The sequence below is a fragment of the Myiozetetes cayanensis genome, unplaced genomic scaffold (assembly GCF_022539395.1).
Source record: "Myiozetetes cayanensis isolate MyiCay16 unplaced genomic scaffold, myiCay2020 scf1, whole genome shotgun sequence".
Taxonomy (NCBI): Eukaryota; Metazoa; Chordata; class Aves; order Passeriformes; family Tyrannidae; genus Myiozetetes; species Myiozetetes cayanensis.
Genome location: NW_026086604.1, coordinates 94,204,656 through 94,231,449, shown reverse-complemented (window position 1 = coordinate 94,231,449; position 26,794 = coordinate 94,204,656). Strand labels below are relative to the sequence as shown.

The 26,794-nt window shown below is 41.1% G+C and overlaps 1 protein-coding gene across 2 annotated transcripts in view; it reads right to left on the bottom strand.

The window, feature by feature from the left end:
- TPPP (tubulin polymerization promoting protein) overlaps positions 1 to 23,505 on the bottom strand; it is a 73,223-nt gene extending 49,718 nt beyond the window's left edge. The window contains exons 1-2 of one of the 2 annotated variants that reach the window (XM_050324575.1): positions 23,379 to 23,505; positions 10,063 to 10,317 (exon numbers count right to left, since the gene is read on the bottom strand). In XM_050324575.1, the coding sequence (XP_050180532.1) occupies positions 10,063 to 10,313 (251 nt within the window). In that variant the 5' untranslated portion in view covers positions 10,314 to 10,317; positions 23,379 to 23,505. Of the gene's footprint in view, positions 1 to 10,062; positions 10,318 to 12,286; positions 12,362 to 23,378 lie in introns of those variants that run through there. The other variant, XM_050324583.1, reaches the window with a different exon arrangement.
- Between the last annotated feature and the right edge of the window lie 3,289 nt (positions 23,506 to 26,794).

Here is a 26,794-nt window from a genome sequence, read left to right as displayed (position 1 = left end):
CAATAACTACTTATTAGCTTACTTTTATTTTTAAACAATATTTGCAACTGGAGGACATAGAATAAAGACCCAAGACATCTGGGCAATGAAGCAAGTGCTGTCATGTGTCATAAGAGTCACAGCCTGGTGCCAAAGATTACCACTGCTCTGCAGCTGCTGGTGCCCAAGCTCACAAATCGCACCAAGTGGTACAATGCTCTGCTGTATCAGCAGAGACAAAGAGAGGAACAGGTCTGCAGGACTAACTCCTCCTCAAATGATGATGATGGCTTATTCTTATCTTTACAGTATTCTAGGTTTCTGCCCACAGAAGAAGAACTCTAGAAAGCTTTTTGCTTTTCTGAGCATCCTATGAAGCTAGTGCCACAATCATGAACATAAGCTAACAGTGTAGGAATACAAGATTTCCCACACTTGCAGGAATTTTCCTTCCAGAACAAAGTTGAGGCAAAGAAGAAGGGAGACGATTCAGTGCTGCCAAGATAGTGTTCTCCAGTTGCTGTCAGAGTGCATTACCATCCCTTTTACAAAGTACATAGTTTGAAGCACCAAGTGAATGCCAAGGAAGCTGGAGCACCCACCTTGCACAATGCAAAGGGCTGGACAAGCAGGTCAGTGCAGCACCACGCACTTGCAGCTGCACAGTTCTCCTTTCAGCAGCCAGCACAGTCCCTGCCAAGCTCTCCATACCTGTGTGCCATGCGGCTCTGTGCACAACATGGCACCGTTCCCAAAAGAATCTCCAGAACCAATTACTGGGAAGTAAAAGCCGCAAGAAAAGCTACTGGACTCCAGGAATATCACACATTCAAAACAGACATGGAGTGCATTGGTTTTCACAATGAACTCGTGGCTCCACTGAAACAGTTTTGCCTGAGGATATTTTCCACTGCTTGCCACCACTCACAAAGATTCAGGTTTGATTTAAAGCTGTTCCACAGCTTAGGTAGAAACTTACGGCCTTGATGCAAAACCCTGCAGTTAGGTTTTCTGAGGTTTAGGTGCCTGATTTACAAATATCAGGCACAAACAAAATAGTACAGAAACCTTCCTTCCTGCCTGAGGTGCTGTGTCTTTTTAGTAACCCATGCTGTGAGGGCCTGCACTGTTGAAAATGCTGGTGACAGGCAGGAGGTGAGGTGCTCTTGTTACTCCTCACCAGAAGGATACACCATCTTAGCCACGGTATTCCTGGCTACACTCTGTCAACTGTAGTCATTCTTCCTCACTGAAGCTGAATGGTGCCCTCTATTTGCTCCTTCAACCATAAAACTTCAGTGTCTTCCTAGAAAAACTTGCCATGGAGATTTCTTTATGTAATTAACATGTTCTGAGATCCTTCAGAATCAGCACCAACACTTGCAATCTTAGCAAGGTCTTGAAAATTACTGATCTGCACAAATGAGAACCTAAAGCTGACTATAAAATGGGGAAAAAATCTCAAAGGGAAAGTTTTACCTTTCAAGGGGAGGGGGATTATACCAGAACTCCATACCAAAATTATATTTTGGTTTTAAATTCATGGGAATACATACACATGCAGTAGAAATCTTCAGGAAGTCAGAAACTGAGATCAGGGTTCAAAGAAAAACTGGGATTTCATTCATGTTCCTTCATTTTACCACAGACACACACGGAAGGAAGTGATAAGCAACTCCACTTCAATAAAGCCAGAAGGCAGTAACACCACTTTAATTAATCCTGGTGATGACTTTCAAAGGAGTGGTTCCCAGTAACACCACTCAGGTCATTTAACACTGCAAGTCCAAACCCTATATACAGCACACAAACCTTCTCACCAGCCAGGAGTCCAACCAGAGCTAGAGCAAAAAACATCAAGAAGGTGCCTTGTATGACATCACTTCCAGCAACAGATTCAAATTAATATGTCAAACCTGCCTGGCCCAGGTCTAACTCTATCAAGACAAGACCATGTAGTGCCCAGCCTTAAGGGCAGATCAGGTGTTGCCACTTGGCATTTACAAGGGGCCCTTTTCTTTCCTACTCTCCAAGATTAGCCCCCAAGTCTAGCAGCCTGATTACCACAGCCTTCCACAAAGTTGAAAACAATGTGTTAACACTTCTCTGAGGAGTCTTACATTCTTATTGGTGGTGAAGACAAAACCCAGAAGGGAAGACAGTACAAATTCACATTCTCTTTTTTAAGCTGGGATGTTGAATCCTTCTTGAACTTAATGTTACAACCAGTCTGTAATGAGACTTGTTCCAATTCAGTCACAAAATAGACCTCCTAAATTTCTAGATAACAGGAAGAAGACATTAATTGGCTCTACCAAGTCAACACCTTGTTGGTTTTTAATGAAAAACAAGGAAACGAACAAAAAAGTTGAAGGTAAAAACTGCATCAAATGCAGCACGCTTCCATTCACCAGCATCACATTCTAAGCAGATGACATCTTAATTCTTTTAGTAGCTTGATACACATAGGCAGATTAAATAATAACTTAATTACAACAGCTGTAATATATTAATCTTCGTTACCAGATGGAGGATTTCTAGCTCATGTCTGTATTTTAGGAGTCAAACAACATATATATAAACACACTTTTTTCCTATAAAATTCTCTAACTTCAGAACAAGAAGTTAATTTCTATTGCCTATACAGGAACATAAAGAAACTTCATTATTTTTCTTCCACAAGTCACCATTCACCATGACCAGGCCCCTGACCCTCTTGGTGGCCCTGCACTGGGATTGTTCCAGTGTATCAGTCTCTTTCTTGCACTGGACATACCCAGACTGGGCAGAGCACTCCAGACACTGTCCCACAACCCCAAGCTGAAGGGAAGGATCCCTTCCCTAGGCCTGCTGGCCACTCACTGATTCATGCAGCTATCCTTCCTTGCTGCTACAATTCTCTCAGTGCAAGGACTGCTGTCACCTCACATTCAAAGGTTTGTTCATCTGTTCTGGTTTTGGCTGGAGTAGAGTTTATTTTTTTCACAGTGACTAGTATGAAGAGGTGTTTTGGACTTGTACTGAAAACAGTGTTTATAATAGAGATGTTTTTGTTACTGAGCAGCACTTACACAGAGCCAAGGCCTTTTCTGCTTCTCCTACTGCTCCTCCAGCAAGGAGGCTGGGGGTGCACAAGGAGTTGGGAAGGGACACAGGCAGGACACCTGACCCCAATTGATCCATGGTATATTCCATACCATATGACATTATGCTCAGCATATAAGCCTATGGAAGGAGAAAGTAGGGGATGTTCGGAGTGATGGTGTTTGTCTTCCCAGGCCAGTGTTTCATGTGATGAAGCCCTACTGTCCTGGGGATGCCTGAACACCTGCTTGCCAGAGGGAAGTGGTGAATGAATTCCTTGTCTTGCTTTGCTTGTGCGAGCGATATTTGCTTTTCCTATTGAACTGTCTTTATCTCAACCCATGAGTTTTATCACTTTTACCCTTCTGATTCTCTTCCCCATTCCACAGTAGGGGGAGTAAGTGAGTGGCTGTGGGGTGTTTATTTTCCAGCTGGGGTTAAACCTTGACAGTGACACCATCACTATCTCCAGAGCTGCCTCTTAAGACTGTTGGCCTGCTCTCCAGCCCTTACCTCACCAATTTTGTGATGATGTGACTGGAGTCAAGTCCTTGTCATAATCACTGTATACTACATCCCTTTACCCGCAGTGCCAGTCGTTTCACAGAGAAAGCAATGAGTTTATCAGGTATAACTTGCCCTTGGCATATATATCCACACTGGCTTCTTGTCCTTCGTGTGTTGAGAAAGGACTTCCAAAAGGATTCTCTTCACAACCTCTATGGGCACTGAAGTTATGTTGACTGGCATGAACCATGGCTCTCCTCATAAAGTTTCTTCATGCACGGGCTATATTCCTCCTACATAGGCTCTCCCTGCTTCCACCTCTTGTGTACATCCTTCCTGTGGTTGAGTTCAGTCAGAAGCTCCATGTATATCCAAGCTAGCCTGTTGCTATGCTTGCTTGAATTCCTGCACATGGGAATGGATTGTTCTTGTGCTCTGATGAAGATGCCTTGAAGATCAACCAGCTCCTCCTGGGTGCCTCTGCTTTCCAGTGCAGTTTCCAGTGAGAAACTCAACAGGCCAAGATCTGCCTTTCTGAAGCTCAGGTTTGTAATTCTACTGTTAATCTCATGATCTTAAACTCTGCAGTCACCTCATTGCTGCAGACAAGGCTGCCTCATCCTCTACATCTTTATCATCTTCTATTTCAATCCATGAGATCAAAGTCTACAGTGATATTTAACACTAGAAAACGCTTGTTCATCAGTAAAACTAACACAGATTTCACGTGGCTGCTTTTATAAATGAAAAATGGGCATTTTTAAATAATGGTGCAATATGATGAAATAAGGCTGACCTGCAAAAAACCTCAAAAGACCTACTTCTACTTTAAGCCACTGGAAGTTATTGTAGCACACAAGTGGAATACGCCACGAAGTGTGGCAAATACCAAGCAAGCAGCTATATATAGCACTGTGTATGACATCATGCAGCATTCCATCTCAGCTGGGAAATGAATCGCCCACCACTGTATCTGTAGGTTTCCATGTGATGTCTGCTCACAAAAAACAGTGTTTTCAAAATCAAAATCAGCATACATCATTAGGGGTACAGAATTCACCCACTACACCTGCACAAAACAAACCTGCATAACAGCAAGTGAATTTAAAATCATCTTCCTTCTCATATACAATCACAGTTTTAGTTTAGAATGTATGCCTCTTGGCACAAGGGGGAAAAGAGCATCTTGAAACTACTATGTGCTTTATTTATTCAGAAAGACCACTTCATACCTTTTTATGTATTTAAAAAATTTAAGAAATGCTTCAGCAAAATCTCTGCTAAAAACAGTTTACTTCAGAGAAACCTGATCTTTTGATAGATAGTTGTTTTGAATGAGCTCAGGTGTTAAAGTACTCTAGTCCTTTCAAATATGTTAAGAAAGCAAGAAGTATTCTAATTGTTCATTACAAAGAAAAGACAATTACATTACAATTAACAAATAGGGAAAGCATTTACCATGACTGCCAAGAGTTTTCTTGCCAGCTTCTCAGACCAAACATTATCCATTTCAATTCTTTCACAGTCTTGCAGCAATGGTGAACTACTGCTGAATTAAGGCCCAGCTGGTCTCAGGTGGAAGCACTCCTGTAGGGACCTCACTGCTCCAGGCTGTGGGAACCAGGCTAAGCAGCTAAGTGTGCAAGACATTGTGAGGACAGACGGGTGGGACTGCTCAAAAGTCAGGGCACAATAAAGTGTGTTGTGATGATTCTCCATGGGAACAAAACCTTTCTTTCTCAAAAAGATGGAGGAGAGTTTTCTGGCCTTTAGAATACATGGCTTCCTCAGCAACAAGAAAACATGTCAAAGCAACATCAGGAACTATTAATGGAATTTCAGAGGACAATTATGCTTTCACTTGATCTTTTACCAAGAAGAGGGTGGAGAGTAAGGTATATTTACAAAGCTTCTGTAGCTTAACTAGACTTCAATAACAATCCAGTATAGAACCACAAAAATTTGTTTAAAATTTAACACATAGTAACATCAAAACAAACAAATGTTTCCATGGAGACAACTACCTAAATAAATGCTCACAATGGATCCAAGGTGTGACGTCACTCAGTCCTGCCTGCAACCATAGTAACATGCCAGTATAAACAGAAATATTTTTATTTTTCTATCTAATAATGTCATAGAATCAGCAGTTTTATGGTAGTGCTTAAAACATATTCTTGCAGCACTGAATGGTAACACTTCTAAAATAAGAGCAGAGGTATTTATATCAGGGCTATTACTATTACCATGTTAACTACATACAACAAGTGGAGTATGTGTATGGCATAGCTAACATATCACATTTCCCAGAGCAGTTGTTGACCCCACTAAACAAAGAAATTTAAGTTCCTAAGGCAACATGCTGGAATGCTGGTCAGAGATCAGTAGCATCTATTATTCTTAGGTATTCTGCTTTCCTTAATACAAAAATCCCAAAGTTTTTAGACTGTTATGTCTCACTGTCTTGCTAGAATAAGAAGGATTAAGTCACATGTTGTTTTTCATACCAAATACAGAACCTTTCAGTGCACTTCTCCTGTGTCATCAGTGAACCTGCTTTCTCCGAGGCAACAAGACTCACTAAAACCAGTTAGTTAATGAAGAAATTTTCCAAGAAGGCAAGTGTTTCAGCTACTAAAAACATATCCATGGAATACCCACTCTCATGAAACCCATGAATTTTCAAATGCTATTGCATGTCTGTAAATTGTATTCCTCTAAATTCAGTAGGCCCAGATGGCATTATCACTCTTCATTTACAAAATATCAAAGAAAGATGTATATATAACGCTCAGATAGTACATGAAAAATTAATGCTTAGAATGATCTAATATTACTAAGATGTTCATGCTAAACCCCTATATTTTAGCAGAAACTTGAGCTACAGGGCAATTGAAGATATTGTTATTACAAAAAAACCATGGGAATACCACTTTCAGCTCTGTCATGAAAACTTCAGATACAATAATTTATGAAAACTTCCATTCTCATAGAAAATGACTGTGATTTAGCCTTGTCTTCAAGTATGGCAGTAAATATATGGACCAGTTAAAAATTTCCTAGAAAGTATTTCCAGGCGCTTCTTTTAATAATCATATTAGCAGAATTTTCAGAGAAGAGGTTGCTTCATTTTTACCATTTAAAGAGAAAGAGTTATCCTGGTACCAACCAGCAAAAGAGATTTTTACATAACTATAAGCAAGTAACTGCTCTGAAATGAAAATCTACCCTGCAATCAGTGTTACTGTTGTATGCAGTCCAACGAACATACAAAGGACAGAGCACAACATCTCAAGTGCTGAATGTGAAACTACAAAAAAAGGTTACTGCATAATTATATTTACAGTTATGTACATTTTTGTTGCTGCATCTTTTTACAGATTTCATCCTATAAGATATGGCAGAACTTTGCAATTCACTCTTCACAATTTCTTTTGCTTTTCCAGGTGCAACATGCACAGAAAGTTAACAATATTATAAGAGATGTCTTTATTGTACATTTTATAACCTAAAAAAAAAAATTACCCTTCTACTTATTATGGAAACTGCAGTCTATCCCAACTCTATTAATGCAATCCAAATATTTGCATAAATGTAGGTATTTTTTCTCTGCTCTCTAGGGATGCAAATTATAAATATTCATACACGTGGCTACTCTCATAAGTAGCTTTTCATTTCAAGTAATTCCATTGCAAAATTCATTGTTGGTTCACTTCTTGTATTTTCTACATTGACAATAGAAAGTTTTTTAAATAGAAAGCAAAAAAAATAGGCAGAAAAAGAATCTATTAAATCAATTTTTAACAAAGAACAACTTATATTGCAATCCACTACATTCAAAGCATTTATGAGACCCTTAAGAACTTACAAATTACTGTTAAACAAAAATTCTTGCAGGGAGGGAAGAGATCACCCAGTTTGCATGTTTTCTTGCCAAAGAATGCAATTCTAGCAATAATTCTTTCATGTCTACTACTGTGGATTCTTTGCATTTGTTGTTCTTCTCCTGAAGTACATATAAATGTTGTGCTTACATGAAGGTTTCAGTGGACCTTTTATGCAAGACAAATAGACAAATTTCATTTCAGTCTGACCTGACATCCTCACATAGAAGGAAAACAGCATTTTTAACTTTTTTCTTATTTGTACCAAAGGCTCACTGGAATTTTTTCAATCTTTATAATAACATTAAACTTAACTAATCTCTTAAAGACAGACACAGAGTCCCAGCTTTGAAGCAGTATCAAGGACTGCTCAAAAGTTTCAGAAGTTTTGTTCACCTGGTTTGGTAGAGGTGGGGGGTGCTAAGCCTACAAAAATGTTCATTACTACAGAGATAAAATCTCTCCTGGAGCAGAGAAAGTTACCAATTGGAAGAATACAACACTACCTTTCAGTAGCTCTTAGGTAAACATATCTCTTATTAATTTCCTTGTTAATTTACCCTATCAACAACATTTAGTTCCCACCTATTTTGCCAGTATCTGCAGCATAATAATAAATGAAGCCTGGGAAAGTTAGCAAGACGACAAACGTGGGCTTTATACACAGTAACTCATAAACCCAAAGAACATTTCTACTAGATTAATTATTTTCTAGTATCTGAACAACAGGTGCCATTGTCATAAACTCCAAGTACAGCTGGCTAGAAAACAAACCCTGTTGGTAAGAACTAACAGAAAATACATTTGGAAGTTCTAACACAATGCTAAATGGCAACTGTAGCTGGGTATGACAAACACATCTTATCTTTGTTGTGTTCCCTTGACAGACTACAACTGCTAAAATCCACCAGTCCTATCCCACTGACCATAAGAATCTCAGGCTGAAGTTCATTTTACGAGGCTGTGGTCACAGGAGAGAGGCCTGAGAAACTGCTGAGCTTGCTCTCCCCCCGAGAGATGGAGACAAGAAGCCTCGAGCTGAGTTGAGACTGCTGAACAGCAGCAAGTGCATATGTTGGCATTCCCCTAGAGCCTCAGGTACCTGCCACCTCAGAACTCACTCCTGTGAAACAGACTGGATTTCTTCTATCCCAACAGTCACAAAAACTGATATTTCTTTCTATCTGCTAATGCTGCATATTTTTAATGCTATATCATGGGGTTGTCTTATCATTAACTTGCCCAGAAGATGACATGAGAAAATAGCACTAAGACTGTATCTATCATTAAAGGAAATAATAAGACAAATTTTTAAGCTGATGAAAGTCAAAGAACATTTGAAAAGAAATGCCAACATTGCCTATCGTAGATGAAGAAAGAAACAAAACCCTACAGCCTAAATATGCATTTCAAATAAACCAGTTCCCTGATAGTATATCTAATTCCGGCAACACAACTTCCAAGAAAATATGAGTAGAGACTCAAAGAGAAAGTGGACTGATACAAAAACAGGAGAGTAAGAGTGTGCATATATAGTGTCTTCAATTGCCTGGATAAGATCCCCAAAGAGAAAAGAAACAAAGAAATCAACCAAGTAAGTCATTCTGTGTATGTTACACTGGACAACTTTCAAGACTGAAGGTCTTTTCTTCTCTGCCTTTCTCCGCTTTGCTGCACTCAAAAGGGTCAGTGCTTGTAGCAAGATTTTCCAACTACCCTTGCTCAGTTTGCATGTCCTCCCCAGCACTGCAACACAGTTGAGAGTACAAGCCAAGTAAGTGTTACTACAAGCTACAAGTACAATTAAGGGACTCCTTTAAAAAGCATGACCCTCAACACAATGAGGTGTGAGACAATTTAAACAGTTACTGTGGTAACAAAATGCTGAAAAGACAAGATTATTATATCAGATAGCAGGGGAAGGGGGAAGGTGAAAATAATCCAATTCTACATATGAAACAAACCCAGAAAAATTATTTGGGCTTCATACAGAATATGGCAGAACAGATTAATATCTTGTCTTAGATTTGACGAGTTTCTGACCAAGCTTGCCTAGGTTTTCAGCCTGCAGAGAAAGTTTCATGAAAGCACCAGTCTGATCACAGGAATAAGCATAGACAACAAAGACAATCCTAATCAATTTGTCACAGCCATGGGTCTCCATCACAAATTCACCATCAGCTTGGCATGGCCCTACACTTCAAACTTGAGTTAGTGTTGTGTTGGACATCAGGACTCTTGTTAGAATACTGACTTTTAGCACATATTCCATCTTAGCCTTGGTCCTCTGAGGCCAAGCTTTGAGCTTTGACTTCATTCAGACATCCTTCAGGAAACACCAACAGCACTTACTCCAGTTTCTTGGAATAGCCTGCATAGTATAACACATACATTGGCTTGTATACTATAACACCTGTGAAACTAAAGTCAATTTAAAATAGCAGGTCATAAGCTGAAAGCCGTATCTTCAGACAAAGCAACAAAATTTTGTAAAGGAACGTGAAAGAGATCGATTTAGACAATGACAAACAGTATCTCACAAATTTAAATGATGATGTCTACAAAACATGTGGGGGAGACAAGGAAATTACGGCAGAAAAGCACTTACTTGATTTTACTGAAGACGATGTCAACATCTGTAGTTGTTACGTTCTTCCCATCTATCACATGACAGTCCTTGCACAGCTTGGACCAGTTCTTCCCGTGCATTTCTTTTCCTGTGGCTCTCGTATCGCCATGGACAGCAAATTTTCTAAAGGCCTCTTCCAGAGCACTTAGTTCTCCTCCTGTAGCTCCCTCATGGGAGTTGGTTGAATCGGCAGATAATCGTTTTGCTGGCTTGGTTGATTTGTCAGCCATTGTGCTACAAAGAAGAGGAGGGCAAATTCATTACGTTAATTTGCACTAGTTTACTTTCTGTCAATCTACATGCTACAGTCATGTCAAACTTATGCAAAATAAATGGTCTATAAAGTTAGCAAGAACTCACTGCCCTCTATCACCAAACATCAGTCTAAACATAGAACTATGTAACTCTCTGGCCATGCAGAAAAAATTCTAGCATATTAAAAAAAAAGATAGGGAAAGAACATTCCAAAATTGGGCACAAACCTAGTTTCACCATCATTACATCAGCCAACAAGAGAACACAATATTTGCTTCCCTTTTTTTTTTTTTTTTTATTAAATGGCAATCACCACAGTCACTCATCTTATTTGAATAAAAGTATGCCCTTTACATTGTAGGCATTACTATCTACTTCTATTTCTGAAGGAAGAATAAACATCCCTTTATTTTCTGGACTGTGTCTTTTTTTTTTAATTGAAAAATTAAATATTTTTAAAGTGCAGCAAAAATATTAATGTTATATTATGTAAGGGCTAACAAGTAAGGAGGCCTCAGAAACACTTAGAGAACACTCTCTTGTTAACAAAACCATTCAATTTTCAAGTTTAGGCACAAAGAACTGCAGCTGTGGAATCCATTTGGAAGGAACACATCCACAATACAGGAGCTCTGAGAAGGGATGTCATTACTGCAGAGAAGAACTTTCAGACTACCCTATGTACATGTAGGATAGGTTTGCCTTTTAAATGAAACCTTAAACTGAGCAAGAGAACACCAATGTTATTTTCAGGTGTCTTCATAAATAAACAAAAAAAACCCCTAAGTGCCAGAAGCACCTTCTGCCCATGCACTTTTCATTTGGCAGAAGAGGCACTGAAAAGTCTAGGCTTAGGGTACACTGTCTGCCTGTCCCAACAGCTGCATGCAGACTGTTGCCAGACTCGCATCTGTGGTGCTGCTACAGATTTTACCCATAAAGAGGTACTTAAGGTATCAGGACTTTGGTAAAATATTGAGTAAGTCCACCATACTTAGCTTGGCCTTTCTTCTGAGCTCCACATGGGGTGTGATTAAAATAACTAGAAATACATACCAATCTCTGCATAAGGTTTTCTTTCTGCATCTGATAAAAAGTGCCCTTGGCTTATATACTATACATCAACACAGACACTTCAGCAATGGAAAGTTCTAAAACTCTACCTCTTCCAATACTGTTAAACCTCTGTCACTTGAACAACTACAGCATACCCCTTCCTGCACACTACAACAGAACTAACCATAGCTGCTTGCTATGAAGCAGCTACTGTTAAGCTTTGTGATTAGAAAGCATCTTTTAATATAAAATACACTCATGGACCTTTGGCCTTTACACTTGAACAAATGGAGCATGGTCAAAGCACTATGGCCCATTTTGAAAACATCCAAGTAAATGTTTAAAAACCTTGTAATATCTTAAGCCTGGGGATCTTTCTGGTTTTTTTACGCTGTCAGCACGAGTTTTGGCCAACAAACCAAAATGCTAAATTAAAATTAATGTGACAGGAATTTACTAACTGTAGCCTAAGAATTGTATGTGCACATATGAAATAAAAAGAAAAGCACAGAGGGGGAAGAAAAGGTTTGAACATGTCAAGTTCATAAAAAAGTTTAAAAAGTAATCAATTCCCATTTCTATTTCCTTTGCACCATGCCTACTCTCCAAAGAACAGCAATTTCACCTCAGAAAACTTATTTGAAAGCATCCCAACACAGAAACTCCAAAACAAAAAGCATTCACAGTAAATTGTAATTTACTACAAATATTACAGATGGATATACTTTTACCAAAGTAGAGTCTAGATTAAACAGTTTCATGAAACTACACACACTCTTTTGCTACCAAAACAGTAGTGAAAAAATGAAAGAAGAAAAGAAAAATACTGCTGGCACAATCTATACAGAAGAGTATTTCATCAAAAATCAGATCATGAAGATCTATGACGTACTTTTGCCTTCAAGGAAACCCAACTTCCAAAAGCAGAAGTCTCTTCCAAGTTTGTACCATTTCAAATCAACTGGATCTGGAAAATAGAGTCAGAAATTTTCCCAGCTAACACTAACTGGATAAAGAAAGAAAGAGAGTACAGAATAGCAAAAAGTAAAGTGTGTATAGAATATTAAAAACATAAGTTACCACCGTAAACAAATAACGGGATAGAAGAAGGTGGAGATTTGCCATAATAAGGTATGTACAGCTCGTATTATTTGGTGGTTTTATTTTGTGCCAAATAAATCAAGAGATTTTCAGGGATAACTCACTCTTGCTCTTAGCAATTCTCTCAAGAAGCTATACTCAGTGAGAATACCTTTGAAAGGTATAATAATTGCATAGTTTACAAGCTATAAACAAGAAAATATCTGTGTCACTCTCTCTCATCTGAAATTAGAAAAAATAACCACATGCCTAAAATTTTGTGTATCTCTTGAACAAAATCCTTCTTTAGCCACCATCAGTGTCTTTCTGGCCAATTTTGCTTAAAGCTATGTTGCCTATAACCATATCTCGACTTTGCACAGCACAGCAGAATCGTGTTTTTAAAAGTAAGTAGTGATTTCAAATCATGAGCAGAAAAATTCTGGTTTTCTGAATTGTGTGATTTTTAAAATGACACTACTTTTTATCCAGACTACTGTCTTATACAGTTTTCAATATGATAGCTATATCAATCAAAAATATTTTTTACTTACTTTTTGTAGCTAATAAACGTTTATCAATCTCTTAGAGGAAAAATGCTTAAAGGAACATATTTCACCCTGAGAAAGATAGTTCACTTCCAGACTTAGTTCTCTCAGACGTCAATAAATAAACTTCGTATTGAGGTGTTTTGATTAGTTCTGGATTAGGGGGAACAGACGCACTCTACAGAAAAGGCTTCAGTTTTGAATGGTGAAATCTGCTATGCAACGCAGACTCATTTCAAAGAAATCCTCCCGATTTAAACTAGAAGGTCAAAAATAGATTAAAACCAGGGCTCTGCTGTGTTGCCAAAAATTATCACGGGTATTCCTTTCCTTGTTGAATCATAATTGCAGTTTACTTCTTAAAATCCCACATAATGGTATGAAGTTTAGTAAAACAAAGTTACCTGGATTTATGAAAATACTGACCTCTTCTCAGCTTAAACTTTTCTTTCCTAACACTACAAACAACACACTCTGAAGAGAAACATATTCATTAACATTCTATAATTAAAAGGTAAAGAATTGCACAACACAGGATATGAAATCAAACTTTTAATGGAGTCAGCTCCTTTAACTTTATTGATTAGAAGGAAGGAGATTATGCCATGTTGGAGAAATGATCTCTCCAATAGAAATACAGAATAACTTGTTTGACAAAAATGCAAGACCAAATGCAGTTTTGAGTCTTCTTTACCCTTTTCTCCTGGATAAAGGGATCAAACGGTGCTTGCTAGATTCTGCTAGAAGTAAAGATTAGCAATAATTTGCTGCAGGGCCACAGCAAGGTGACAGTGATAAAAGGAAGTGGTTACTCTAAAATACCAATTCTAATATTCATTAAAACAAAATTAAGCCACTGTTCAAAAGCATGAGCTGTCTAGATGCCAACTGTAACAACTACAGCTAACCAAAAACACCTTTCATCACCATCCAAAAAGTCTAAGATGTACATAATTAGATAATACTAATTTCCAGAGCCAGCAGAAGAAAGGTGGGACTAGCCAACGATCCCATCCTTTCCAAATACTGCTGGCTCTAAACTAGCAGGTCCACATCACCAAAAGCAGCCCTATAAGAAAAGGGTGTAAGCAAATTATAGAGTTCAGCAGTTCATGAAAGAACAACTGTCCCAAAAAAACCACTAGAGTTTCAGAAACCCACAGAATATTTAGACAATTAGGTGATGTGTTATGAACTGCTATAGTCTGTGTCATGCAATACCCCTTTAGTATCATGAAAAAACAGTTCTTGTCCCTTCCCTCACTCTGCAGTAGGTAAATAATACAGCACATTATACAGAGACTAAGCTAGGGATCAAACTAACTGATGTTAACTGATGTTAGTCACTGATGTCACGACTAACTCATGCTAAAAGAGACTGAAAGTGCAGATCTGTGTTCTCAGCACATGCCTAAACCATTAGAAAAAATTTTCTAATTTTATCAAACTGCCTTTCAGCCAGAGACTACAATATATATCCTCATCTGCAGATAGATGGCTGGGAAAACTCCACTAGAGAGAGTCATGTATTAACCTGGATTCTTCCAAAAAGGAGGGGACAAGAAGTTATTGTTTCTGTGAATTGCAGTTATCAATTTTCTATAGCTGTGAGAATACCAGGTACATATAAACAAGCCCAAAGCCAACTGCAAACTCTACTGAAAGATTTATATTAATTTACACTCTTTTGCTTATCCACATCCTCCCAGGTGTCAACATATTGCAGGAATTCTGGTATAGCTTTGTTTTAGATTTGTGGGAATTGCTCTTAGAAGAATCCATCTCTCAGCCCAAAAAGGATGATCTGAAGACTTATTAGAACCTGAAGTACTTTTCCCAACAATTTCAGCTTATGCAACTCTGAATAACTGTATATCCTAACTAGTCAGAATTCACCATGGCATCTTTTCTGCCCTGTCCCTGAGAACTAATTCATGGTTTATCCGCTCAGGAGTTGCAGACAGCTCAGTATTTGTCAAAGAAGTTAGCATCACTGCCATGCCACAGACAGAGAAACCAAAGCAGAGGGATATAGAAAAATCTGTTCTGCTGCCAGGATTCAGAACATAATGAGGACCCTGGGACCCATACTCTACACTGCTTTAATGATTAAAGCCACAGAAAGCAGGTACAGGAGTGTAAGGAGTGTTCTGAAGAACCAACATTCTCTGACTCTATAAAGGAAATATAAACACAGTTTCTCTAGCTGCAAGCCAATAAACCAGTTTAGGATCTCCACATCAAAAGATGTTTTTCTCAAAAAAAAAAATCAAAAGGATATAAAAATTTGAATGCCTACGTTTTTGGGCTATACCATGTATTTTCTCATCTGCCTTGTCACAGTGTAGAGATGGTACCCTAGCTGTACCTTAAATATCCACCAAGATAAAATCCAAAATGGAGGTTCCCCAGTCTTTCTGCAACATCTTTGCCACTCAGCAATACTGTTGCAAAGTTTGTCTCTATTATCTGCTAGGTGAGAAGGGCAGGCAGACAAGTTACAGTACAAACCCTAGACTTTAGTAAAAACACTGCTCTACTATCTGCAAAATGTCACCAGCAGGTTAAAAAACATATCTTTGAAGCACTCTGTTCCATTTAGGCTGGTCTTTAAGTCGAGTATGAGCATGCAGGCCTTACAACACTCTTGCTCTTTGCAATGGGTATTCAGACCAAAAAATTCCCTAGCTGATAGGCAAATTTCATACAGTTGGTCTTCCTTGCATCCTCACCTTCCAGAAGGAGGAAAATATCACCAATTAATCTGGAATAGCAGCTACACATCTATTTAGTTGGCCAAGAAAAATGGGATTCTCTATGCAGTCAGATAGAATCTCTCATGCATTGATTACATTTGAATGAATGCTCAACAAAATAGGTAAAAAAAAAGAGATAGTGGACCCCTCACAAGGCAGATAACACAGCCAGTAAGTTGAGATAAGTCTGGTATTACATAAAGACCTGGAAAACCATATGTTTTTAACACTAACAATTTTACTTTTGTTTTAACCACAATAAGCTTCCATAAGCTTCCTATTTCTGTGCCATTCCCTTATAAATGCATGCGCCTCTTCAGACTTACATTTTCAGATTCTTAGCCTAGCCAAACTACCAGCCTTCCTAAAGATATTTCCTAGATAGTCTTAAACCTAACAGGTCACTGGCTTTCAGAAAATTGGCATACTAAAAGCACTCTGCCCACAGGCACACAACCTAGTAGTTTTATGTCAAGTGTTACCTGTTTTTACCTTCCATTCTCCTGCTAATCTTTTCTGCACATCAGTTGTTGGTAAGCATGCAAGTGCTTAGAATGCAATTTTTAACAGAATCTGTTTTTGCACTGTGGGTAAAACCTATCCCCTGCACCACAAATAGTTGTCATCCCAAATTTCTTAGGACCTTTCAATGAGCATAGAAGGTGCTGTTTTTATGAGTGAATTGGATTCATAACATTATGAAACTGTGCAAGGCATTTGAATTTGTCTGACTGCATCTGGTTTATTTTAGTACTTGATCTATCTTTTCCTTGTTTTAAAAATATTACAAAATTGCATTGAAATGTAATTCTCATTAGTTTTCTGTCTGTAATTATTTATGCCAAATAAAAACAGCAGAGACAGAGTACAACAGTTGGAATCTTTTTTCCCACATTTTTGCATAAACATTCAAGCTGAGAGAAGGAATAAACAGATGGTGAAATGCAACATCCTCATAATAAAATGCAATGCTTTAGGCAATGCTCTTAAAGCTTCCTTCACATGTACCTGTAGAAACTAGAGTTAAGGCATTTTTTTCAGAGATCTGTTCTGGGTACGTTTCTCTACATGTGACGCTGAAGTGAATGAGAGCCATCCATTTTCCCTAGCATATAACACAGAAGGCAAGTAAGCAGAGAGCACTGCCAAACAAGCAGAGCTAACGCAATTCTATCTGCATTTAAACCCATCTTTACTTACACAAATCCTTCCTTGGGCTTTATGAGGAACTGCACGGCTCAGCCTCAAGTTCTCATAACAATGTATATGAATCTAGCACTATGGACAAGGGCAAGGCTGGCCAGATCATACAGATACATTAAGACCTTCAGCAGGACACATACAGAGTAACAAAAAAGGTGGCTACTCAAGTTGTCCAATATTTCTCCTAAGCAAAACAGTATTTCAGACTGTGAACAAATGCCATTACACATACCATTAAAAGAACAAATTTAGAAAACACATTATCAAGCACTGAGATAAGCTTGACTGCTGACAAATTACTGTTACTGTTCTATTTCTAAGAACTACTGCTATCCACTTAGTTACTTCTATGACACCAGTTACATACAAAACTAAATTTAGTTCTTAGTAAATTACATTCTTCCATTTCAAAGAAACACTTTGTGAAATATCACTTCTTTATATAAATAAAGCACCTGTATACAGACACACAAACATTTATCAATAATAGTTCTATTACAACCTTTTTTTCTTTTAAAAGATGCATGTTCACTTAAGACACAGATGACACTCAAAGCTACACAAAAATTCTCTAACTAAATAACTCTTCGCTAACTTTATATACTCAGTATACTATAATACCACCATGTCTACCACACAAGGTTTCAACTATAAAGGTAAAAGTATAAATACAGGCATCCACTAAATATGTATGTAGTGGTCAACTCTTATTATGCATTTTTTTCCATTATGCCGCTATTCCATTTGAAGATTTCACATACTAAGTACTCTTCTTAAGCAGACAGCAGTCATTGGTATATGAATAACCTGGACACAAACATTCTGCAATTTCACACACTGGCAGGGACACAAGCCAGTGTCTAGAACAGCCTTCACAGAAGAAAGTGAATACAACACCGATTAAAGCACAGCAAAAGAGGAGACTTAACTGTTTAGATGAGTTCTTTTTTTCACAGTGCATCAAAAAAAGACCTGGGAATCACAGATTCAAAAAGAGCGGACGACAACAGCTGCTCTCCACAGTAGTTAGTCATACAATTAATTTACAGCTCCAAATAACATGCTGGACCTGTCATCACTTCAGAATTAGTTGAGTACAGGTTCCACTACAATCACAGAGCTTGCTTTGCCTAATTTCTTCAGACGCTGTACATTGGATCCTCACACCACCCCCACCCAGACGAGATTACTAACCTGAACTTCCACAGAATCCTTTCAAAATATTTGTGGGAAAGCCATGAGTAATGAAGATCCACTGATGAAAGGACATCAGAGCTTGTACATCAAGATCATTTCAAACTCCAGCAAGGTGGGGAACTTTGAGTACCCCCTACAGGTTAAAAGTATCTAGAGAACAAGAATGATGCTATTGACAGGGACAGCACGTTTGAGCTAACAGAGACTTACAGACTTGAAAGCATCACCTCTGATCAAAGAACTGGAGGTGATGTAAGAGCTCCAAGATCATGAAACAAGATGTTTTACCATAAGAGACTTTACAAATTACATTGGTGGAATTCTTGAAGTGACAGAAGTCACTTGAATCCAAATACCTTTGTAGACAATTTGAATCACATACTAAATGGTTATCACATACTAAATGGCTCTTTGCTGTCAAAGATCTCAAAAAAACTCAACAGCTGAAAATTCAGGGTATGACAGTGCAAATTAGAAATATGACTTCCTTAGGAAGGACCATCAACCATGCCAGATACTAAAGGATACTTCCAAGAATAGCTGCAAATACTTCACATCCTCATGTCTCCACATTAGACTTCATTTAATACAGAAGATACATTTCAACAAACATCTTTGAAAGACAGACTTTTATCAGTGTAGGTTAGTGCCCCCAGATAACTAACTGAAAATAACCAATGCATGAATCAGATTAGATTGTCCAAAGATCCCTTATGTTCCTAAAGTCTGCTACTCAGTTTTGTCTAAATCCAAGAAAATAAACCAACCTTTAAGTACAGAATTTTTTCAACTACCAACAGCTTGGTACAAAACAAGAATTAACTACTTCCTTTGCTAAATCATTGATAAGTTCTTTCACACCTATGAGCTCCTCTAAGATGAAACATTTGGGTACTAGTCTTTCTAATAGTGAAATCAGATGAGACAGGCAGAAATATATTTGTTTTCAAATTAAAAATGAACAGAGTAAACAACAAGGAAATAACAAGTTTCTGAGCAAAAGACCTCTAAGTATTTTCATTTCCATTAAAAGAATTTCCTTAGTATTGATCCAATAAAACACTGTTTAAGACCTTGAACTAGGACTGCAACCCTCAGATTCAAGCAAAAACTGTTACATCCTTGATTTTTTTTTTCAAGCTTCTCTATGCTCGTTTTGCCAAGTGCTCCAATATATGAACACTGGCACATTAGCATATTGGCTAATCATGAGATTAGCCAAACTGGGCAAGAATTAACTTCAAGAGATTATTTAGAACAGTTATGCTGCAGATTCATTTTTGTTCTTTTCATCTGCTACATAATGCATTGTAACTTTGGTCTGTACACTTTTGGTTGCTAGCTCTTGGGTTTCTCTACAGGGCAAGGTAAACTCTTATCATACCTCAGGATACTATGAGGCAGGAGAAAGAAGAGGAGGAAAAGAAAAAGAAGAGGGAACCTTAAGACAACTAGCAAGACTACAAGCCTAAGCTTCTTCAGAGCTGCCTCAGAATCCTGACACAGTTAAGAACCCTTCTTAGCAGTAGCCAAGTGAATTGCCCACCCATTGTATGTAACAACTAACAATAAAGAAAAACTTCCCATCTGTTTTGATGGACATACCACTGTAAGCTAAGAAAAACGAGTAGCACAAAATCAGTCTGTTCTGCTCTGTCAGCACTTGAAATAAACACCCACTGGGAAAGATGTCCTAAAACCTAAGTAGGATACACATACTTGTCCTGTAACACATGTACTCAGGCCCTGGGTACTTAAAAACCATATTTATATAGGGGGATTTTACTAATAATATCCTCTCAATGTACAGTTATCTTCACTACTATTTCAAAGTATTCCAATAACCAGACTATATTGAAATGGGAAATCCTTGCAGTACTTCTGTGTACGGGCAATTTGGGATGGGCAGAGTGATGCATTCACTCAGAAATTTCTTACAGCTGAAGGTATATTTGTTATTATGTATTTGGGGGGGGTTGACACATGAAGGGGATGAGAGGAAGAAAGAGCTAGAAGTTAGAAAACACTGGGAGAAGGCAAAATAATGTGATTTTCCCCATAGAAGACTTGAAATTTGAAATGAAAACTCCATTTCAAAATTTTAAAATATTATCTTAAATTTTAAAAATTGTAAAAATTAAATAGTCTGAAGATAAAATTTTTCATATTAGATTGATGTAGATATTTTACTTTAAGCATTTAGTCAAGTTAAATTCATTTGGAGATCCCCCAAAACCAAGCCATTCACATGTCCCAAGAATGCTGTCAGAGAACGGTGCAAGTCTTATACTTAGTTCTACAATTCCCTTTGCTCTAACATATGAGAATGAGAAAGTACACAGATGGATAATGCACACATGTACCAGTGTATCCTTCTTAACCTGATTCCTTTTTTTGCATAGCTTATTCTGTATTTTGGATCATAATATTTTGTGGGGTGGGCTCAAGTTTTTATTCCATGGTTATACTGGACCATAACCATTAGTTAAGGTCCCTGAGCACAGCTACCAGACACTATGCAATACAAACAGTAAGCAAAATATTTCAACTAACTAGCAGAGGCACCTAAAAGCACTTATGCCCATAGTAGTCATGACAGCATGGCAGAGAAACAGTAGGGGTGAAAATTGTATACCTGCATTTAACTTCAACAATGCACAGTATATAAATGGGGTTTGAGGGGAGAAAAAACCCAAATTTTGTTGCTTGCTGAAAAGAGTCCAAGCAGTAGGCATGAACAAATAGAAAGGATATGACATCACTGAGTGACTGACTACACCACAAAATGACTGTTCTTGTTATCATACATGAAATATATATAATAATATATAAATAAATACAGAGATAGAGGCTTGTGAATACAGTAACATCCTCACACTGAAGACTTAAATAATCAGTGTTATAAGCAAGAAAAATATCTGATATTATTTTATTTTTTATCCTAGTTTATCATCCTAGAGAAAGTTAGCAAGTTTAGATATTGTATGGCTTATTCTCTGAAACACTATGAGATATACTAAGTACAATTATTGCTTCTACCTACAATAAGAATACAGTAATGTTAACATAAGTTGACATAACTGTCTCCCTTTCTCCTTAAAATATCCTTTTTTTTTTCAAATTAAGCTCAAGATACAAGAAGCAAAAGTAATTTCTATCACACAGCTGCCTACAGAAAGAAACTAGAATGAATATATCTACTAAAAATTAAATTAAAAGACATTATTTTTTACTACAGTCAATCCACAGATTAAATTGGACACAGAAACAACTACTTGCTGGATGTATATTTCCATTTATAAATATCTTTTCTTAGATTTACAAGGGTCAAGTGCAAGCACTGTAGGAGATTCCTATGTGAACTTTATCTGCAATTTGATCGTTGCATAGCATGCTGTCTAAGCATTACGCTGTACTATAATTTAATACTGGACATAATACACTTCAGCAGTTACAAATGATAGACTATTTAAAAGCATCTGACTGTGACCCAGAGATGTACAAAAGCATTCAAAACAGCATTTTATTTTGGACTGGGGAGAGGCAAGGTTGCAAGGGCCTGTAAAAACATAAAGAAGTGGCTCATCAGTAAAGGAAGAAAAAATGGCCACTACCATTTTAAAAATAAGTCATACAGATTTGATAAACCATGCTATTTTAACTCTGAGACTATGTAAGTGTATAGGTATCTCTCTGGTTTTCCCCAAAGCTTTCACAGCGCTACAGGAAAAAAATACCCCAAACCTTAATGTTACGTTATCATGCTAACCCTTTCAAACCATCTAAAACATGATATTTAATGATGCTAGTTAAGAAAACAGTGTGCAGGCTCAGTAAAAGACATATATCGTGTGTTTCATTTCAGGCTGGGGGTTGGGTTTGCTCCTCCTTTTCTTTTCAAATAAACATGAGCAGTTATGCAATCCTCTGTAAAACCCGAAAAAAATTGCCCCCTCCCAGAACTGCCCATGTAGAGCCTGCAAAACACCAACAGGGAAACTGGTTGTCACCAGCATCTCCTGCAAGAATCGAAGCTGTCAATGCTTAAGACGCTTTTCGCGTGTGTTCAGCACCTCGTAGCGCACCCCCAATTTCCCTTCGGAATAATTTCACCAAGGTTCAAGAGCTTTCACCTAGGACTGGAGAACTATTTGCAACCGGAGGAGGGGGGCGGGCAAGCAGGGGGTGTATTTATTTTCAAACGAGCTAGCCGGGATTACAGATTAATTCACAGCACTTTGTCCCGTCCTTGTTTTCCACCCCGGAGTACTGTACTCGGCTGCATACCTGCGGGTGTTATCCTGCAGCCCCTAAATAAGTCTTCCACATCTGATGCTGCTTTTCGTGGAGAACCCTATACAGGAGTGGCTCTCGGAGACAGAGCCCCTTCAGCATTTAAACGGAAAAAAAAAAAAAAAAAGGCAAGTCGCCTCTACCCATCGGTCTCCATAAAAGGGGACCGCTGCCTCTACACCAGCGCAGGCAGCAGCAGCGGCCGAGGCTTTGTTGTCAGCCCCGGAGCGCAGCTGAGCGTTCGGTGTGTGATGCGCAAGGTGGCTCCTTCCCTGGCTCCTTCAGGAGATGCCCGCGGCGGCAGCGCCGGACTCGGCACCCGCCCGCAGACAACCTCCACCACGGAGCTGGAGCCGACAAGCCGCTCCCAGGCCCCCCGGGGCTGCGGCCGCGCGTCCCCCCGCGATGGCGACCGGGGGATGCGGCTGGCGGAGCCCACGCCGATGGCAGAGGAAGGCGCGCAGCCCCGCGTCCAGCCCCTCTCCCCGCCAGCCCCTTCCCCGCGGCGCCCGGAGGGGAGCGGAGGACACGCCGGAGACCGGGGGAGCAGCGCGGGGATGAACCCCAAGGAGGGGAGCGGCGCCCGCAGCCCCCCGCGGCCGTTACATAACGGCAACGGCGATGCCGGGCTGGGCTGCGCTGCGCTGGGCTGGGCTGGGCTGAGCGCCCCTCCGGTGGCCATGGGCACCGGCGGGGGGCACCGGGGCCGGCAGCCCCTCGGCATCACCTCCTGCACTCGCGCCCTCGATAAGCGAGCGGCGATCGATCATCGGCGCGATACGAAGGAGGGAGCGGGTACACTGGGCACGACACAGGACATGCACCCCACCCACCCCCCCAGCAGCGCGGGCATCGCCTCGTCTCGCCTCGCCTGGGCCCCGGGAGAGCCGTCCCCGCACTCACTCACCGCCGGCTGAGGAGGGGCGGCAGGTCTCGGGGGCGCTCGCCCGGGCTGCGTCCGGCGCTGTGGGCAGCGGCCGCTGCTCTCGGGGCGGGCGCGGCGGTTGCGGCGGTACCGCCCCCCCCGCGCGGGCATTGGCGGCCGCCCGGCGCCGCCCGCCGCGAGCGCCCATAGGCCGCGCGCCCCGCTCGGGCGGGGGCCGCGCCAGACCCGCGCACGGACCCGGGCGGCGCGCGGCGCCCGCCGCCGCAGCTGCTGCCTTACATGGGCCGCGCCGCGCGCGCCCCGCGCAGCGCCCCGCGCCGCGGCAGGGGGGGCTGGGCCGCCCCCTGAGCCCTCTGTGTGCCCTCCCGTGTGCCCTCCCGTGTCCCCCTCCCGTGTCCCCCTCCCGTGTGCCCCTCCCGTGTCCCCCTCCCGTGTGCTCCTCCTGTGTGCCCTCCTGTGCTCCTCCGTGCGCCCCTCCCGTGTGCCCTCCGTGTGCCCTCCCGTGTGCCCCTCCCGTGTGCCCCTCCCGTGTGCCCCTCCCATGTGTTACTCCCGTGTCCCCCTCCTGTGCTCCCCTCCTGTGCTCCCTCCTGTGCCCTCCGTTTGCCCCTCCCGTGTCCCCCTCCGTGTCCCCCTCCTGTGCCCCCGTGCCCCCTCCCGTGTGCCCCTCCGTGCCCCTCCCGTGTGCCCCTCCCGTGTGCCCTCCCGTGTGCCCCTCCGTGTGCCCCTCCCGTGTTCCCCTCCCATGTGCCCTGTGTGCCCTCCCGTGTCCCCCTCCCGTGTCCCCCTCCTGTGTGCCCCTCCTGAGACACCCGGGGGCTGCGGGCTCCGGCGGGTTTGGGGCCGGGTCTCCGCTCCCCGTGCTTGAAGCTGGGGTTGTCCACGGTGCCTAAAAACCGCGCAAGAGGATGGGCTGTGTGGCACAGTGGGCATTCCGTAAAAACCTCGCCTTCCATCAGCTTGCCTGCTTGCCTGGGCTGGCACAGCGGGGAGGCGCAGCCACCAACCTAGCCTGGAGCAATCCCATCCCAAATCCTAGAGCGCAGAGACAGTACGGGAGTCAGCAGAAATCCGGTGAACGCTTGTGCATCCTCATTCGTGAATTTGTAAGTGGAATCCAATGATCCCACAGAGCTTGGTGGGCTGTAATTTGATAGGCTGCTGTGCTGGAATGAAGTTAAAACAATCTACCTGCAGATGTGAGGGAGAGGAGGAAAGTAAAATGTTGATATGCAAGAGAGTCTTGATTTTTCAAATGCAGAAAAGATACACGGCTAACTTTTTTAATTGGTCATACACCTATCCTTGCCTCAAGATGCACAACAATAGTTTGCAAACTATTATAGAACTAACTTATGAACTCTGATTTCAGTAACTTAAGGCAATTACTGAAATGACCCACAATGTCATAAAGGAGCTCTAAAAGCACCTTCATGTTAGGGTAGAGATTGGCTGTACTACCAATGAAGGTTTTGTGGTAGAGATGGGTAAAGGCACTTGTGATCTCTCATAAGAGCACAAAACAAAATCATCCTCAAACACTGCCAAGTCCTTCTCCGCAGGACTGCTCTCAGTCTCTTCATGCCCCAGCCTGTATTGGTACTTGGTAGTGAGACTAAACATGTATTCTTGATAGGCCCATTCAAACACACTTCTGAAACACATGCGTGCATATACACCCATGGACAGCTATACAGATCACTACAGCCAGAAATACTCAGCACTCACACAAACAGAAACAGCACCAACGGCCTCATCTTATTGCCCGTTGGCTAATCAGGATGCAAGCCCATTAGTAGAAAATATATGCATACATATAACGTTAATTTCTCCAGTAGCTGAGCTTAGATACTCAGTCTAACCCTGGATCCACAGTGTCCCCCGCTGCTGTATCCTGGACATATAAGCTCCCAAGACTTGCAATGCCACTCTGGTTGCTCTTACAGACCACACTCACAGACACACACTACAATCGGCTGATACCTGGATCCCTGATCTCCCCTGCAGTTGTGCCCTAGACATACAACCCCCACTCCAGTGCCTGGTACAGACCTCCTCACTCACATGCATTACAGTTCTCACAGTAGTTTGGCTTAGACATGCAATCTGTCCAGTAATGATCGTGGATCCCAGGTCTCCCCAGTTGCTGACATCTGCACACACTGCTCCCCAGACCCCCCAGTCCCACTCCAGCTACTGCTTCAGATTTCCTTGCACATAGCAACACATAAACATGCACACACATGGATCTTTCCTGGGCACACAGCACCCAATGTATTAGATAGGCTGTCCTTCCAGCCTAGATCATTGTTCTCCCCAGCTACCTCCCACGCAGACCCCAGGGTCATTGAAGAAGGAGGACGAAGAGGCACCAGAGCAGAGATTCCCCTGTTGCTAATGGTGAAGACCACGGTGAGGCAGGATATGCTCCTGCAGCCCATGGAGCAGATAAACACCCTGCAGCCTGTGGAGGATCCCCTATCCGAGCAGGTGGATAAAGGAAGGAAACTGTGAACTTATGAAGAAAAAGCGCATGCTGGAGCCAGCTCCTCACAGGACCTGTGACCCCATGGAGAGGAGCCCATGATGAAGCAGGCTTTCTGGCAGGACCTGTGATCCCATCTGGGGACCCACACTGGAGCAGTCTGTTCCCTAAAGGACCGCATCCCATGGAAAAGACCCATGTTCATGAAGAGCTCATGAAGAACTGCAGCCCATGGGAAGGACCTATGTTGTATAAGTCTGTGAAAGACTGTCTCCCATGGGAGAGACCTCATGCTAGGGCACGAGTATGAGGAGAAAAGTATAGCAGACAAAGCCTTATGAGCTGACCTGAAGCCCTATTCCCCATCCCTCTTCACTGCTCAGGAGGAGGAGATAAAGAAGTCAAGTGTAAAGTTGAGCCTGGGAAGAAAGGACCAGTGGGGGAACGTGTTTTAAGATTTGGTTTGATTTCCTGTTATCCTACTCTGTCCTTTTGATTTGCAATAAATTACATTAATTTCCCCACAATGAGCCTGTTTTGCCCATGATGGTTATTACTGAGTCATATCCCTGTCCCTGTCTTGACCCATGAGTCTTTTGTCACATCTCCTGTTGAGGCAGGAAATTGATAGTGGGGCTTGGTGGGCACCTGTCAGGCTAGCCAAGGTCAACACACCATATTATCACACTACCTTAATAAAGTAATATAACTTTAGATTCATCTTAATCCTGTGTGGAAATTAACTGGGTCCTATGCGTGCCTTGGACATCTTTTTGAAAAACAAAACAAAATATGCACTATGTTCACAAAACTATGTTGTGTATCTCTTCAGCACTCAGCACACTTATTTTACGTGATACAATTACACTGTAACAATTAATTCCCTAGAGTTCCCAGAAGTCCTCTCTCATCTTTACACAAAGAATGATTTTTCTCAATCCAGAAAAGAATC